This window comes from Felis catus, chromosome B4 (genome assembly GCF_018350175.1).
Source record: "Felis catus isolate Fca126 chromosome B4, F.catus_Fca126_mat1.0, whole genome shotgun sequence".
NCBI classification, from domain to species: Eukaryota; Metazoa; Chordata; class Mammalia; order Carnivora; family Felidae; genus Felis; species Felis catus.
In genome coordinates, this window is record NC_058374.1 from 69,033,192 (window position 1) to 69,050,079 (window position 16,888).

At 39.4% G+C, this 16,888-nt stretch overlaps 1 protein-coding gene across 2 annotated transcripts in view; it reads left to right on the forward strand.

Annotated features, from left to right (window-relative positions):
- The window catches only part of PDZRN4 (PDZ domain containing ring finger 4), a 371,623-nt gene that overhangs the window by 298,386 nt on the left and 56,349 nt on the right, over positions 1-16,888 (forward strand). For both annotated transcript variants that reach the window (XM_023256948.2, XM_019834828.3), the window contains 2 exons: positions 2,788-3,044; positions 6,197-6,299. In XM_023256948.2, the coding sequence (XP_023112716.2) occupies positions 2,788-3,044; positions 6,197-6,299 (360 nt within the window). The remainder of the gene's footprint in view (positions 1-2,787; positions 3,045-6,196; positions 6,300-16,888) is intronic.

Below are 16,888 nucleotides of genomic sequence, written 5' to 3' on the forward strand. Positions count from 1 at the left end.
AGTGTTATAATAAGAACTAATTATTTCACAGTCTAAAATAGTCTTTAGTAATTTTTATGTTTCTGCTTAAATTGTTATACTTTTCTGGATTTTGCAAAAAATAATCATGAATCAGTAAGGAGCCCACTTTTTAAAATTATTCTTGCTTTGAAAATCACTAAAACAAGAAACAACAGAATACCAAGACTTGATTATAGGCAATGTGCTGAGACACCTTGAGGAAGAAACAGAATAATGGCATTAGTCTGTCCACTACTTAATGACACACAATTTATGTGTTAGAAGGATTTAATGTGTGACTGGAAGACACTCTGGCCACAAATTATTTTTCCCTTTACCCTCAGATACTGCTTGAAGTCCTTCAAAAAGGGCACTGTCTTCTTTCATTCTACCACTGTTGGAGGTCACTTTAAATGAAAAGCTTTAACATATTGACATGTTCCAGTAGGTTTTAAGTAGTCGATAATAGATTATGACCAATAATTCTTTTCAGAGTAGGAAGGGTGTAAGACTTTCCCAAAATGGATATTCACTAATCTGAAGGGACACCATAAAGTGGGAAGCCTGGAGACAAATGGCAATTTCTCCCTACCACATAGATCCTGGTAGAACAATCTTTCCTACCATTGGATCATCTTCTACAACCCTGAAACTTATAAATACTGACCACAGTATGAAACATAAAGATGATACCAGCCAACATGAGAGGCTAGATTTTAGGCTGTGTTTTTCCATTCTTGGACTTCACTTATCATCTGTTGATGACACATCCTCAGGGGAGACAGTGGTGGGCCTAGCCCAAAGTGTCATTGTCCAGTAGTTCAAAGAATGAATGCCTGTGTCCATACCTGTCCCTTCTTCACATATTCCCATATGCTCAAAGTCATCCAGACATCCCAAGGTTGTACCAATAAAAATTTAGTAGTCACGTTCAAGTTTAGTCCTTGGAGAAAAGAATCAGAGTGAGAATTTACAGAATAGAGAGTGTGGGCACACTGGTAGGTAACCATTCACATCTTTTACTGAAGTTTCTTACTAGTGATCCAAGAACTGTACTGGGACATATTTTGCTGGTGAGGAAACTTAATTGCTCAATTTTTGAAGGCACATTAACTCTTTCAGGGTCCATTGAGTAAATTAGCTCCTCCAGGTCATTAAGCCTGTCTCTACATGACATGACGATTTCTACCTGGCATTGTATCATTTACCCCCAAACACCCCATACTTGCTCTGAGCGCATACATATTCTTTGTCTACTCAGGGAGAGAGAATGTGCTCATTTGGATGTCAGCAACTGTTCTAATACTGCAACTCAGCGACTCCCTTTGCTTCTTTTTAAGGCACCCAGGGATCTCTAAGGATTTGCTGGTGCATAGCAGTTATCAGAGCCTCCCCACCAGGCGGGTGACTTAGTTGTCTAGAAATGGTATAATTTCAGGGGTTTTAAGCACAGTATTGTGCCCCCAAGTATCTCTTCCTATCTGCAAAAGCCAACATTATTGACTCATTTAGGGTGGGAATTGTGCTGTAGTCCTTGATGCTGTAGTCCTTTATTAAAACACAACTTCCACTAAGGGACTCTGCTCTCAGGACCCATTTTAGAGAAATAAATTGACAACTATTTGAGAGCAATATGTACTGCTATTGGAGAGGATGTTTAGAAGAGTGTGTGACTGTTTGGAATGCCACAAAGGCTAGGGAACGGCATTGGCTCTTGATGATTAGGCATGGGAGAGTCTCACAAAAACAATGATTTTTCTCTTCCACATGCCAGTGGTTGGCCCTGCTGAGAAGCACTGGTGGAGGGCAAAGGTAAATGTTCCCTATTTCTCTGTTCTGTCCAGGGCTACCTTGGAGAGTCATAAATGGGTATAAATAAACACAGGTGAGGATCCAACTGCACATAGTATACTCAGACATGTTTTAGAGCAGTGTTCCTTTCAAGTGCATCTAAATCAGCTGGGATTTGTTAATATGCCAATTCTGATTCAGCAGGTCTGGGATAGGGCCAGGGATTCTGCATTTCTAATAATCTCTTATGCGATGCTTAGCTGTGGGTCCACAGACCACACAGAATAGCAACGATTTAAGATAAAACGTACATGACAATGACATGGTCTTGGGTTCAAAAGTGATGAAAATGAAAGAAATTTGACAACACCCAAAAAATTGGATTTCAGGCCAGTAAGACTTGGATTAAATATTGAAAATCCCACGAAGAGATTGATAGAACATTAAAAAAAAAAAGATATACTTAACATTTCGATCTATCTGAAGATTTGGGTGAATGTTTTCTGAGGCTGATGTGTTATTTAAATTTTTAAGTCTAGGCACTCCTGGGAGGCTCAGTCGGTTAAGCGTCCAACTTTGGCTCAGGTCATGATCTCACCATTCCCGAGTTCGAGCCCCATGTCGGCTGTGTTCTGACTGCTCAGCACCTGGAGCCTGCTTTAGATCGGTGTCTCTGTCTCTTTCTGCCCCTCCCCCACTCATGCTGTCTCTATCTCTCAAAAATAAATAAATGTTAAAAAAATTATAAAAAAAATTTTAAGTCTTTAACCGAGGTTCCTCACAATGTACTTCTAAAGAAACAAGCAGTTGGTTTCCTAATCTTCACCTCCGCATGTTGGTGAAGAGTTCAATAAATGTCAGTGTCTGATTAAATATTGCATTACAAAACTCATATCAGAGCTGGTTTAAACTCACCCTCCCCACCCTTTATTAATCTACGATGACAGCCTCTCTGTTCTTTCCTCTGAGATGAGAAATGTGCTTTTATCTTCACAGGTCAATGGGAAGGATCTCTCAAAGGCCACCCATGAAGAGGCAGTGGAAGCTTTTCGAAATGCCAAGGAACCCATTGTGGTCCAGGTGCTAAGACGGACGCCTCTCAGTAAACCCGCGTATGGAACGGCCCCGGAAGTGCAGCTCATGGACGCCAGCACTCAGACAGACATCACCTTTGAACACATCATGGCTCTGGCCAAACTTAGACCACCTACCCCTCCAGTGCCAGACATCTGTCCATTTCTGCTCTCAGACAGGTATCTTTCCTGTCATTTTTCCCACAGCCCTATTTGTTGTCATTCAGCCGTGTCGAGTAGGGGTTGGAGAGAATCAGTCACACTAGCAAGTTGACAATTAGACAGGATCTCAGTTCTGTTTGGAAAATGTCTCTGCCGTGTCTGTATCCAATTAGTTCTCAGCTGCCCCTGCTAGCTACTTTCCCTGACCCACAGAGTTGCTTCACTTTGGGAATCATGCTTGCTGAGGAGCGATGAAAAATTCTGGCTCTGATTAGTTCATCTTCATATTTCCAGCCATCAAAAGCCTTATGCCACTCATGAGCACTGGTCAGGGAAATAGCTTCTCTCACCAAAGCTGCCAAAAACCTTATTAAGACTGACACAGAAGTGGCATGTTGGCAGTATATTCTCCTCTGTGAGTTGCAGCTCTCCCTTTCACTCTTTTGCTTTTCTCTTCTTTGAAGGAAAAGCTAGGAAATTAATTTAATTAAAGTGTAATTCTCCAAAGAAAGCAATTACCCAATATATTGAGATGTAAGCAAAAAATCCTGGCTGTCAGTGAGTAAGTACAGAGCACCGTGAAATAAGGATCTATTAAATGAATAGTTCTTCCCAATTTTTACCTAATTTCAAGGGAGTTAGAGATATTCTATTCAAATAATCTTACTTGTACAGTTTTGTTTTATGAGAAAGTGTGTTTTGCCTCATACATTTTGTTCTATGAGCTTTTAGGCAAATGTTCAAACATTATAGAGAGTTTGATTTATAAGAACAATAGTCTCTTTGGACTGCATTTTCATTGCCTACTGCAATCCATTTGACACATTATAAAACACGGATCTGATCATGCCAGTTCCCTGCCCTTTAGCGGCTTTTGTTAGGTTCATTCCAGTGGCTCACAGGTGTACGTTAGAATCACCTGGTGATTTTGAAAGGCAGTATCACTGCGATGGCTGAATCCCACTTTAGGCCAATTAAAAAAGAGTTTTTAGAGTGAGGCCCGAGCGCCAACATTTTTCAGAAACCACCCTAGGCATTTTTAACGTGCAGCCATGTTTTTGGAAACTGCTCCTTGAAACTTCAAGTCCTGGGAGGGTAGGAGCCCTGTTTATCTTGCTTATGACTCCATTCATGCGTGTATTCCTTATTAAATAGCCCCCTTCATCAGGCACTGGAACTAGGTGCCGGGCTTAAAACCAGTAACAAAACTAAAGTCACTCCCTCCTGGAGCTTATATTCTAGAGGAGGAGATGAAGAACACACAAGCAAATATATAATATCTTTTAGTACAGCCTGATACAGGGTAGCCTTCCAATAAATACTTTAATGAATGAATAATAGTTAATTTGTATTAGCTAATCTGACACTTGTCAGGTAATATTAGTTTTCATTCATTGACGCATTTAGTCCTCATAACAATCTTTTGAGGGAATGCACCGTATTATTATCATCATGGACATGGGTAGATGTTAGGTAATTTGGCCAAGGTCACATAGTTAGGAAATGATAGGGCCAGGTTCCTGAGCCTAAGAGGTCAGACCCCAGCACCCACTCTCTTAACCAGTATCCTATGTCGCTCTTCGTAAGTCCTGCAGATCTTAGCTTAGAGGCAGCCTCTTCTAGCAAACTTCCTAGGGCTGCAGAAGGGACATCCCCCCATCTGCTCTCATAGCCTCCATATCTCCCCTTAAGTATCAATCACATCATATTAGCAGTCCTGCTTACTGCTCTACCCAATTCATAGGGCAAGAACTGGATTTTGTGCACCAGCAGATTTCTAGCACTTGGCGTTGGGCCTAGCATCTGATAGGCAATAAATGTTTATTGAATGAATAAGGTGCCCCTCCTGGCAGGGCTCCCTTCTTACCAACTGAAAGATAAGGAAAACACATCAGATGCCCAAAGCAGCAAGCTTAACAGTTTACCAGCTCAAAAGGGTTTTCAGACCCAGCCCAAATTTAAGCAAGGAGGACTTACCTATTAGAACCAGTAAGCAAGATGCTGCTTATATGGCTTTTGCTATTTGGGGTTCAACCTGATTAACCCTCTGTGGGGACGACAGCCATAGATAGCACTGAGAAGGGGCTGGTAGGATATTTATATTGCCTGTGTGAGGGTACCAGGATGCATCTCTCTTGCCTTTCAGCTGCAGATAAGGAAACTAATTTATACCACTAACTCCAGTTTTTCAACAATGTCTACACTGGCAGGACTTAGAGGTTTCACTTGCCACCAGCTTGGTTAAACACACTGAGGCTTTTTCACTGATTTTTTAAACATAGAGATGCCCTCATGCCCTTTACTGTTAAACTGCGCTTAGCCTTCATATGGTGTAATGTATAGGATCCATATCATGCCATACAGTAATTTTAAAGCACTTCTATGAATTAAGATGTTTGTCCAAAATCAGATATATAAAAGTCAAATACAATGCCCTGGGTCCCCCTCATTTCCTTTAATCTTCTCTCCATCCCCAAGAATTTTCTGAAGGGATTATGAAGCCCAATGGCTTCTAGGAATTTCCGGTGAGGTATCACCATGAATACTGATTAATATTTGTGCACGGACCCTCCATCAAAAAGGGGGAAATGTGGTTATGAAGGAGAACAAGGTCTTAAGGAATGAGGGTAATGGGAGTATGTTTTACAATCTGAAAAACAGGTGCTTTTGAAAACAGATTCAGAAAACAGTTTGGGGCTGTGTATTATGAAATTGGTAGTACTTTGTTGCCAAATCCACCTCTTCGGGTAGAGTGCGGTCTCAAAGGCCACGCACCCATGCATGGAGCAAGTCACATTTGGTGGAATGAACACAGGCCAGGTGGTATCAGTCAAGCACCATGGCCTGACAGGGGGTTCATATCAGACCCTTCAGACGAGGTCGGGCGCGTTCAGGGTGGTATGGCCGTAGACTCACATCAGACCCTTCAGAGCACCGTTCTGGCCACGGGCCCCTACTCTTGGTATTCTCTCAGAAAATCAAACTGATGGACCAGTTGTAGAGGAGAAAGGAAACTATTGCTCTTTCTGAGTTTTTAGTTCACTTATAGGCTGGATCACTCCAGGTCTTACTGCAAAGCAGAGAAGACTCAAGTGAAATTTTAAAATCAGTTTTAATCTTTAAACCAACCTTTTTGATCCGCTTCTACCATATTGCTATATTCCCCATAGCTGCCATTCTCTTCATCCGATGGAGCATGAGTTTTACGAGGACAACGAGTATCTTTCCAGCTTGCCTGCTGATGCAGACAGAGCAGAGGACTTTGAATATGAGGTAAGATTGTTTTCACACCACTTCACGTTTCTTCACGAAGTTATGGTGGAGGGGGTGTGCCTAACAAGGAAAAAATTAATTTATTGCTGCAAGAAATATTTTGTCTATTACATATCTAGGGTGAGTTCTTTTAAGTACTATTTGTTTTAGTGTTTGGTTCTAGTGTTTTCAATATATTGGAAAACATGTTTATCATATAAGCTTGAAAATAATTTGCTCACATTTATGTTGCTTTTTATAAATATTATATCAGCTACATTTTTCCTTCTTTCTATAATGTAAGGTAATTTCCAAGTAGAGTTTGAAAAAAATATATATTTAAAACCAAGATTGTGCTTAGTGTTTTCATTCATTGCATAGTACTTTTATTTTAACTGATAAACTAGATTGTATTATATTAGTAATATTTTCCTTCACTTATTCAATATTCTCTTTATTTGTGACTCAAGTATATACTCTAAACTGTAGTTTCACTGACTTTCTAGAAAGAGAGATGGCCTAATGCCCTTTGTGGTTTAGCCTTCATACAGTATACGTTAGAATATCTGTACTGTGATATATAACAATTGCAAAAGCCCATTGATTAATTATTTAAAAGCTTTCACAAAAGTTAAAGGATTTATCCTAATATTTCCTCTGCTGCTGCAGTCTATAAATCTTTGAAAGGTTTCAAACCACTCTGACATTTGGAAATAAAGTAGATTGAGGAGGTAAAGAAGCTTTGGTAAACAGGCAGAGAACCCATGATTATCTGCCCTTTTAATGCTTTAGATGATGTCATACAAGTTCAGCAAAATGTTCTTTTCCATTTTACAACCAGGAAATCCTGAAATCTCTTCCCTTAGGAGAATCTGAAGTCAAATAAGGCCGATTCAGTGAAGCTCACCTAAAGCAAATAGACATTTATTTGAAATCTTCCCTCCCACAAAAGTCATTGCTGGGGATTACAGAAACCATTATTTCTTTTCAGCCAGAATTTGGAAGGATGTGCAGTGATACCTAGTATCTGAGTAGATGGTTGTGGCATTGTTGTTGTTCCTGCTAATTTTTTATACCCTATCCATTAAGTTGATTGAAAAGTTTTATTTTATAAATCCACTCAAGGACTGCTGTGCCCCGAAATATCCATTAAGTTTTGTCTTCTCATGGAAAATAAAATACAAAATTGAGTCTCTTATCCAAATAATTCAAGATTAAATGATGTTTTTCTTTCTGTTAATGAATACTTTGGGCTTAGGGACTGGAATTCCCTAGATCACTTCAGCTTTTTATTTAGTTTGTGCCTTCAAGCTTTATCAAAATAAATCTGTGTTTGGAGGGAGAGTGTGGAAGAGAGACTTGCTTAGGCTAAGCAGGTTAACAGTAAAAACTACTTTAATTGATTACCATATCATTGACTATATTACAATACAGACACATTTTCGTACCCTTGTATAGGGCTCACTGTAGCTGAACCACATCCTCTTTTTTGAACAATATAAATCTCTAATAGATGCCAGTGTTAGTGTCATGACAGTGGTAAATGCTCAGACAGGTCCTCTGTAGCCTGTAATCTCAACTAATCACAGCATCATAGTCATTAATTTGCTGTCAGCTGTGATTCTCTTGCCGAAGGCATCTTTGTAAGTGATTGGAAATAAAGAATGTTCCTGTGAAATTTAAATAAGGAAGAAGTTACTGTGACAGGCTTCAATCATGAGAAAGGATGCATTTGAAAGCATTCTACATGATTAAAGATAGAGGTGGGGACATAGGGGAATATCCTAAGAATAATTTACCAGATTTAAGAGAGAACAATGGTTCTACCTAGTATCCCTCAGTCTGTTACAGTTATGTGACAGAGTGGCACACACCAACCTTCTTGACCATGTCAGATTAGACTGTAAAATCTAGTCCGCTGCTATCACCAAAACTGATTGTGGATGCCACATTAAGTGGGAATCTGGATTTAGAAATGACAGTCCCGTCTTATGCACTATTGTACTTAGAAGCAGACTGATCAAGTGCTTCTGTGCGCAGCTAAGATGACCCCAGTTCCTCCAGAAGCTCTGTCATAACCCAGGAGCTCTGAGTATGCAATGGATGAGTACCTTCATCCAGCACTTTTGTGCCACCTAGAGATTACCAGAAACAAGTCTAATGGCCAAAGAAAGGGCCTCATCTCAAAAAAAGATACTCATTTCTCCTCAACCTAAACAGGAACACACATCAGCAGGCAATCAGGGAAGTGGAAGGAAGATTCATTTTCCCTCTGCTTTCATTTGTTTCTATCATCAAAATTTAATGAGCACTTAAAATATGGCAGGCTCTTACCTAAGTATGGGATTGATGAAGGTCCTGCCCTAGTGCAGCTTAACCTCTAGGGGAAAAAGGTGGACAACAAACAAATAAGGAAAGACATTATATGTTAGATGGTGATAGGTGCTCCTGGAGAACAACAGCATAGATAATGGAGAAAGGAAATACGTGGTGTTGGGAGGGGGTGTTGCTGTCTCACACAGGGTGGTCAGGGAAGACCTCTCTCATAGGAACCTTAAAGAAAGTAAGAGAGCTAGCCATGTAGCTATATGAGTGGGGAACACTCCAAATGAAGGGAAGGCCAAGTACAAGGGACCTGGAGCAGAAGCATGCCTGGCGTGTTTAAGGAACAGCCGAAGCCAGTGTGTGATCACAGCAGGGGCGAGGCCCAGAGTGGCAAGAGGTGAAGTCAGAATGAGGAGGGGCTTATGTCAAGGAACTTTCTCTTTGATTATGAGGATGGGATGCTGCTGGAGAAGAGCTGAAGCCCGGCAATATCCCCCTGGCTGCTGGAATGAGTTTGATGGTGGGGAAGCACAGGCTGGCGAGCAGAGAGGTGGATGCACCTGGATGGTGATCCAGGAAGGGCAGAGACATGGTCTGGAAGGACAGCATCCACGCCTGTGCACAGGGCTTTGCCTACATGCCCATGTTTCCATCATTTGCCTCGGAGCTGTGATATAGTTTGTGCTATAGTGGTTTTTCTTCTGACTTTTCAAAAGCAAAATATCATGGACCAGAGTGAAACACAGCTTTTTGGCATCCGCTGAAACTAACATAATAAATCTGCTCTCTAAAAGTCAGGAAATGTACAGAACTGCATTTGTAAATTTGCTAAAATGCCAGGTATGCAACTTATATAGACCCTTTTTTAAAGGCCTACTTGCTATTGACTCAGTGAACCAAAGCTGATCTGTCTATCTTGTGCATACATATTTAGGGACTTTTAGTGCATGGATTATTGACCCAATAGACCAAAACAGATCTGACTATCTTGTAAATACATATTTAGGGACTTTTTAACATGTAGATTATTGCATTGATAGACTGAAACAGCTCCCTTCAGAGCCATGATAGGCAGCAAATGCTTCTTTGGAGATGTTATAGTCAGTGTGTGAATGTTATGGTGACTCTGGTGTGTTAGGGACCTCTATGAAATTTTAGTGACACCCATATCTCACCATGGCCTATCAGCACTTTGCCTACGAAAATTATTTGATTGGCTCTAAAATTTCCCCACAGTGCTTCAGAAAAACCTCAGAGAACCAGCCTGCATTAAAAGGCTCACAGCCTTAAATTTGATCTCTTTAAAAAATGATGGCACTTGTTCTCTAATTAAAAATGATAAAGGATTTTAATTTTATTTTTGAGAGAAAGAATATAAAATATCGGAAATTAACACACCCATCATAAGAGTCGAGGTGCTCCATGCCACTGAAATACCACTGAGGATTAAGCGTCTTCTTTTCTTTATTTTCAACTTTGTGCATTTCTTTGTCCCAGAGCCAGCTAAAGGTTGAAATAAATCATAAATAGCCCTTAGCAAGTCAGAGGCAGATCTCAAATCCAACCTCTACCAGAAATAATTTAAAGGGAAAGGCTTCAAGAAATATAGAGCCCTTTCATCCAACCCCTAAGAAAGATATGTTTGCCAGTACCAAAGTGCAAGGAAGATGCTGAATTTTCTGCAGCATTTGCCATTAACTCTCAAAAGTCAGTGCTGATAGAGAAGAGTTAGAGAAGCGATATTGAACTAATATTAAAGTACAGCGTTTCGCTAGTATAAAACATTAGGTCAGCCAAGACAAGCCAACAATTTAAACAACACTCAGAAGTCTGGTGGTTTCCATCACCTAGAAATGCTACTCACGATAATGCTACTCTACTCCTCCCCCTAAGATGAAGCTGAACGCTCAACAGCCTGAATTAAGTGCACATCAAGTTCCCCTTATGGATACATGGTCATCAAAATGAGAAGGAATTTAGAAGTTGGCTCAAAGAGGTTTTTAAGGTAGACAGGAGAGAAGGACACGTATATGTCAGAGTTCTGTATACATGTCAACTGAAAACCCAATTTGGGCCAGTATCTTTAAATAGGAAAGAGTATTTAGTATATTAATTAGCTTCCTCTTGGCAATTCTTATGCAAAACATAAGTAAACCCTGGTGCTATGCTGAGAAGTATCATTTTGCAAAATTTATTTCCCAGAGCTGGATCCTTATGAATATGTGGAGAATACTTGTGACAATTTACGTAGATAATCTCTCTCTTACATAGTTCAAGAAAAGAGAATTATGAATCAAGGAGATGTTCATTCAAAAAAAAAAATGAGAGGATAGGCATTCACGAGATTTCAGTCATATCTTTTTGAGCAGCTTCATGACTTGTGAAACAAACTTAGAGAAAAATCTAGTGTGTGTGTGCAGAGCTTTGTGGCTCCTTTCCAGGCTGTGAGGACAGAGGCCTTAGCTGCCTGTTGATCACTACATGACATCACCCTAATCATAATGGGTGCTCGTATTTATGAATGAATGAAGGAGGATGCCCACTGTTGTCCACATGGATCAAATTCTGAGCAGTGTAGTCTCTTTGTGCCTTTTTGTTTTTGTTTTTTTATTTAAAAAAAATTTTTTAATGTTTATTTTCGAGGTAGACAGAGTGTAAGAATGGGGGAGGGGCAGAGAGAGAGAGGGAGACACAGAATCCAAAGCAGGCTTCAGGTTCTGAGTTGTCAGCACAGAGCCTGATGGGCTGGAACTGATCATGACCAGAGCCAAAGCTGGAGGCTTTACCTACTGAGCCACATAGGGTGCCCCTCTTTGTGCCTTTTTGAACAAGGGAATTAGAAAGGAACCTGGGACTACCATGCAGACAACAGAAGTCTTTGACTTTTTCCTTTTTTTTTAAAGTTTATTTGTTTATTTTGAAAGAGAGATAGAATGCAAGTGAGGGAGGGGCAGAGAGAGAGGGAGAGAGAAAATCCCAAGCAGGCTTCATCTGGACAGATGTGGGGCTCAATCTCACAAACCACAAGATCATGACCTGAACCGAAATCAAGAGTCAGATGCTTAACCAACTGAGCCACCCAGGAGCCCCAGTATTTGTTCCTTTTTAATAAGGTTTGTACCCTTCTGTAATGTCTCCCTAGTTGCTGCACCCTCCAGTCCCTTGTAACCATTTTTGACTCTGCCTATAAATTTGACTTGTATTTTAGTGTTTTTAGATTCCACATATAATAATACTATGCAAATTTCTTTCTGCGACTTATTTCACTTAGCATAATGCTCTCAAGGTCCATCTAGGTTGTAGCAAATGGCGGGATATCCTTCTTTCTCATGGCTGAATAATATTCCATTACACACACACACACACACACACACACACACACACACACACATTTACACGCATAAGCCACATCTGCTTTATCTATTCATGCACTGACAGTTTAGTTGTTTCCATTCTTTGGCTATTGTGAGTAGAGGTATTTGTTCTTTACATCAGGGTTTTTTTATTAAAAACACTTTTTTAATGTTTATTTATTTATTGAGTGAGAAAGAGAGAGAGCAAGTGGGGAGGGGCAGAGAAAGAGAATCGCACACAGGCTCCACACTGTCAGCACAGAGCCTGATGAGGGCCTTGAACCCACAAACCACAAGATCATGACCTGAGCCGAAATCATGAGTCAGATGCTTAACTGACAGAGCCACCCAGGCGCCCCTATTTATGTCAGGGGTTCTAATCCAAGTGTCATCTTCATTTCACTTAAACACTTATAAGGAAAAAGCCAAAATGTGAGAAACGAGGAGAGATGAGGAATGAAATAGAATTTTAATGGTCTCCGCAAAATTCATCCCTGCTGATTATCATCTTATAAGAATCTCATACTTGATATGAATCTGATATATCCCTAAATTCACCCCTGTACTTTCTTTATAACTTCCTTACCAAAGGATCATCCAATAAATTTGTGAAACAACAATGGACAGAGAAGTGAGAGCCTCCCCAAGTAGCCAATTCTGCCTCTGACAGTCTCTGGGAAATGTGTCGAGGAGTTTGAAAACCACTGATGGAAGGGATATGTTTGAGTATGAAATATAACTTATAAAGAGATGATATATTATCTATATGTGTGCTGGATATTAGGGAAAGAGAAAATAGCATAGAGTGTGAAAGTGTACAGTTTTCAGAATTGTTTTGATTCACTGGATGCTTTATATTTCAGCAGTCCCTTTTATTCCACTTGTTAGTCACATTTTAGAATTATTAATGAAATATCTAAAATAATTTCATACCACTTACCACCGGGGCAATAAAATCATCCATTTAAAAAAAATCACCTTAATAAGTTCCATTCTTGTGGGAAATGTATTGAATTGAAAACTGATCTAGATGAAGTGTGAAAATATTTTTATTACTTCAGCATTTAAGATAAGATGGTATTCTGTCAGAATTGGTTCATTGAAGTGTCTATTCATGACACCACCATTTTCTCAATTAGATTAAAATCTTAATCATGGAGGCCAACCCACAAGTTGTCATGTGGTGGGACTTATATTTCCAGACACTCTGTGGCATGTTTCTCCTTCATATCACCACTGCTTCCTCCCTTTTATAGGGCACTTCTCTGTCTCTAGGCTCTTTCTTGGTCTGCTGGGGCCAGTCCCTAGACTCTATAGTCCATCTATAGACCAGTCCTTCTCAAATGTAGTTCCCACTGGATCTCTTCCCCATTCATCATCTTGTATGACTCTATTCCTCTACTTAGCTCTAAAATTCTCTGCCTGGCATTTAAGGTCCTTTGTACTCTGTCACAACCCTACTTTTTTAGGCATCTTGAGGTCAAACTGCAGCACAGCAGTACTCAGAGAAAGCTGTGTGCTTTCCTTTCTCTACACCTTTACTTGGGAGAATTTCTACCCCTAAAATGCCTTCCTCACACTTTCCCACCATTGAATTCCTGTATTACATCCTATAAATATTTTTTGCATTATGCCTTGGGTTATAGTTATTTATGTACTGGTCTTTTTTCTTCTAAGTAGTTTGTTTTTGTTTTTTTAGAGAAGTGACCACTTCTAGCTATCTTTATATCATGAAATAAATCACCTTTGTATCACCTAGCACATGCCTAGCACACAGCGGGCATTCAGCAGCATTTGCTTGAGGAGTGAATAAATTATTCACCATTACTGCTGCTGTCCTTATTTTGTAAGTGTCCTGGACACAAATACAAAGGGTTAAATGGGGGTGGGGGGTGGGGGAGAAGAGAGCTGATAGAGAACAGAAATTTGAAATAAAGTGTGAAAGTCTTTTTTTCCTCCTAATAATTCAATTAACAGTCTAGTAATTAGAGTAAAGAAATTTAAGTATACGCTTGTGCCTGATTGTAAAAGAAGAAAATTTGGATTTTTTTGTCATTGCTGTTGTTGCCATTCTAACAAGATGTGCCTGTTTTATCTTACACTTAGAAGCTGGAGAGCCCTAGTAAACAGACAGGCTAATCTACATAGGTAAAGAATGACCATAATTCAGCCCCTGTTAGGATAACCATACGTCCTGGTGTGCCCTAAATTGTGACCCCCCCCCCCGTATAGCTAAGGTGCCACTTTAATTATGAATAGCACCTTCTTTCACTTTCAAAAATGTTCTAGATGCAGACTACATTATATGGTTGACCTAGTTTCTATACTTGAATCTCAGTCAAGGCTGAGACTTTGTAATCACATTTTTTTTAAATGTATGTCTGTTTATTTTTTTTCAATATATGAAATTTATTGTCAAATTGGTTTCCATACAACACCCAGTGCTCATCCCCAAAGGTGCCCTCCTCAATACCCATCACCCACCCTCCCCTCCCTCCCACCCCCTATCAACCCTCAGTTTGTTCTCAGTTTTTTTAAGAGTCTCTTATGCTTTGGCTCTCTCCCACTCTAACCTCTTTTGTTTTTTTTTTTCCTTCCCCTCCCCCATGGGTTTCTGTTAAGTTTCTCAGGATCCACATAAGAGTGAACACATATGGTATCTGTCTTTCTCTGTATGGCTTATTTCACTTAGTATCACACTCTCCAGTTCCATCCACATTGCTACAAAGGGCCATATTTCATTCTTTCTCGTTGCCACGTAGTACTCCATTGTGTATATAAACCACAATTTCTTTATCCATTCATCAGTTGATGGACATTTAGGCTCTTTCCACAATTTGGCTATTGTTGAGAGTGCTGCTATAAACACTGGGGTACAAGTGCCTGTAATCACACTTTATACAATCCTAATATTCCAGATTTATGAAATTAATGCTTTTCTTACGTTGTTAAAGACTATTTAAAAAAAAGTCCCTCCTTAAGGAGTGACTAGAAAGAAATGCCATAAAGTTGGAAATAGCCATCAAAGTTATTGTAAGTCTTTTAGATTTCTTACTGGAAGAAATGAGATTAGTATTACTGTTAATTTGGTCATGTAATTTCATAAAATAAATATGAGGCCCATCTGATTATGACAACAGTAACTTTAATTCCTAAGAAAACAATGAAGAGCAAATTTAACCTTCAAAGTTGGTTTACATTTAACCAAAGGCACATTTATTTTTCTAGGAGGCCAGATACAAATGAAGACTCCTTACACTACATATATGAATTTTATCAAAATCCTGACATCCAATTTTTGTTCAAAGATACTCATGAGACACATTCAGATGACTGCCTTGCATTACTGAAGGTGTCAGAGGTTGTGTTTAAGGTGAATATTTGCATATCAAATCTCATTCTCCAATGTCTCCTATTCTGCTTTCAGAGAACGGTTTTCATAGGGGCAAAGAAAGGAAGAGCTGTCTTTTCACTGTAAAGCAAACTCCAGATAAGGATTCCAATCTTCATTCCAAGGGCAGTATAGTCTAGTTGTCCAATAAGGAGTCTGGTCCCAGTTCTCGCTCTTAGAGGGACCACTTACCTCCTGAGTCATAGCATCCTTGCATGTGAGCTCCATGGGGATACCAACGTTCGTTCGAATGATTTGTCTCATCTGGATTTCCCATGTAACTCACTTGAGCAAAGTGAGAAAAATGCCTCATCAGATCCTTAAAAATTTACAAATATTTTAACATTTCAAACATATCAACTCCCATTTTACAGGATTTTATAAAAAGCATACACACTCATATGACCACACGTTGGTCTGTGTCTAGTACTGTACTTTTTTTTAAGTTTATTTTATTTTTATTTTTTTTTTTTTTCTTTTTTTCAACTTTTTTTAAATTTATTTTTGGGACAGAGAGAGAGAGAGAGCATGAACGGGGGAGGGGCAGAGAGAGAGAGGGAGACACAGAATCGGAAGCAGGCTCCAGGCTCTGAGCCATCAGCCCAGAGCCTGACGCGGGGCTTGAATTCACAGACCGCGAGATCGTGACCTGGCTGAAGTCAGACGCTTAACTGACTGCGCCACCCAGGCGCCCCATTAAGTTTATTTTAATAGAAAGAGAGGGAGAGGGAGAGAATTCCAAGCAGCCTCCATATTTTATTTATTTTATTTTATTTATTTATTTAGTTTATTTATTCTGAGGGAAAGCATGAGTTGGGGAGGGACAGAGAGAGAGGAAGAGAGAGAATTCCAAGCAGGCTCCATACTGTCAGCACAGAGCCTGACGCAGGGCTCAAACTCATGAACCATGAGATCATGATCTGAGTCCAAGACAGACACTTAACCAACTGAGCCATCCAGATGCTCTTCTACCACCATACTTTACCGATGGTTAGAAAGTAGCCCGCCCCTCCATATTATCTGACTTTAGCTATAGTGTAGAACAAGTTAACTCATTAATATTTGTCCAGTAGAAATGGCAGATGCAGCCTGTAAGCACTATAAATTATTTTATTTAAATACAGTGTTTATTTTTTCAATTAGGAAAATACAGAAAATAATCCCAATTTGGATTTTTCTCACCAAATTATTGTCTTTGAAAAAAAATATTGCAATCTTTCAAGATTGTGTGTTTTACATTGATATCACAGTTCTCCCTTTTCTCCCTTAGACTGAAGATACCATTAATGCTCTAGTTCTGGTTCGTGATTATATAGTGAGTTCACTGGTATTCAGTATGTATTAAATAATCAAATTTAATGTAAATAAGATAATGTTTCATGATCAATATGGATAGTTTGTGGTGAGACAAAGATTATGGTAAATCCAATATATGTACTTCAAGTCCAAGATAAAAATTTTAAGTACCATTATCTGCAATTGTACCATTTGAGATAACCACAGTTAACATTTTGTGTGTTTCTCTTGTCTATGTATATTGC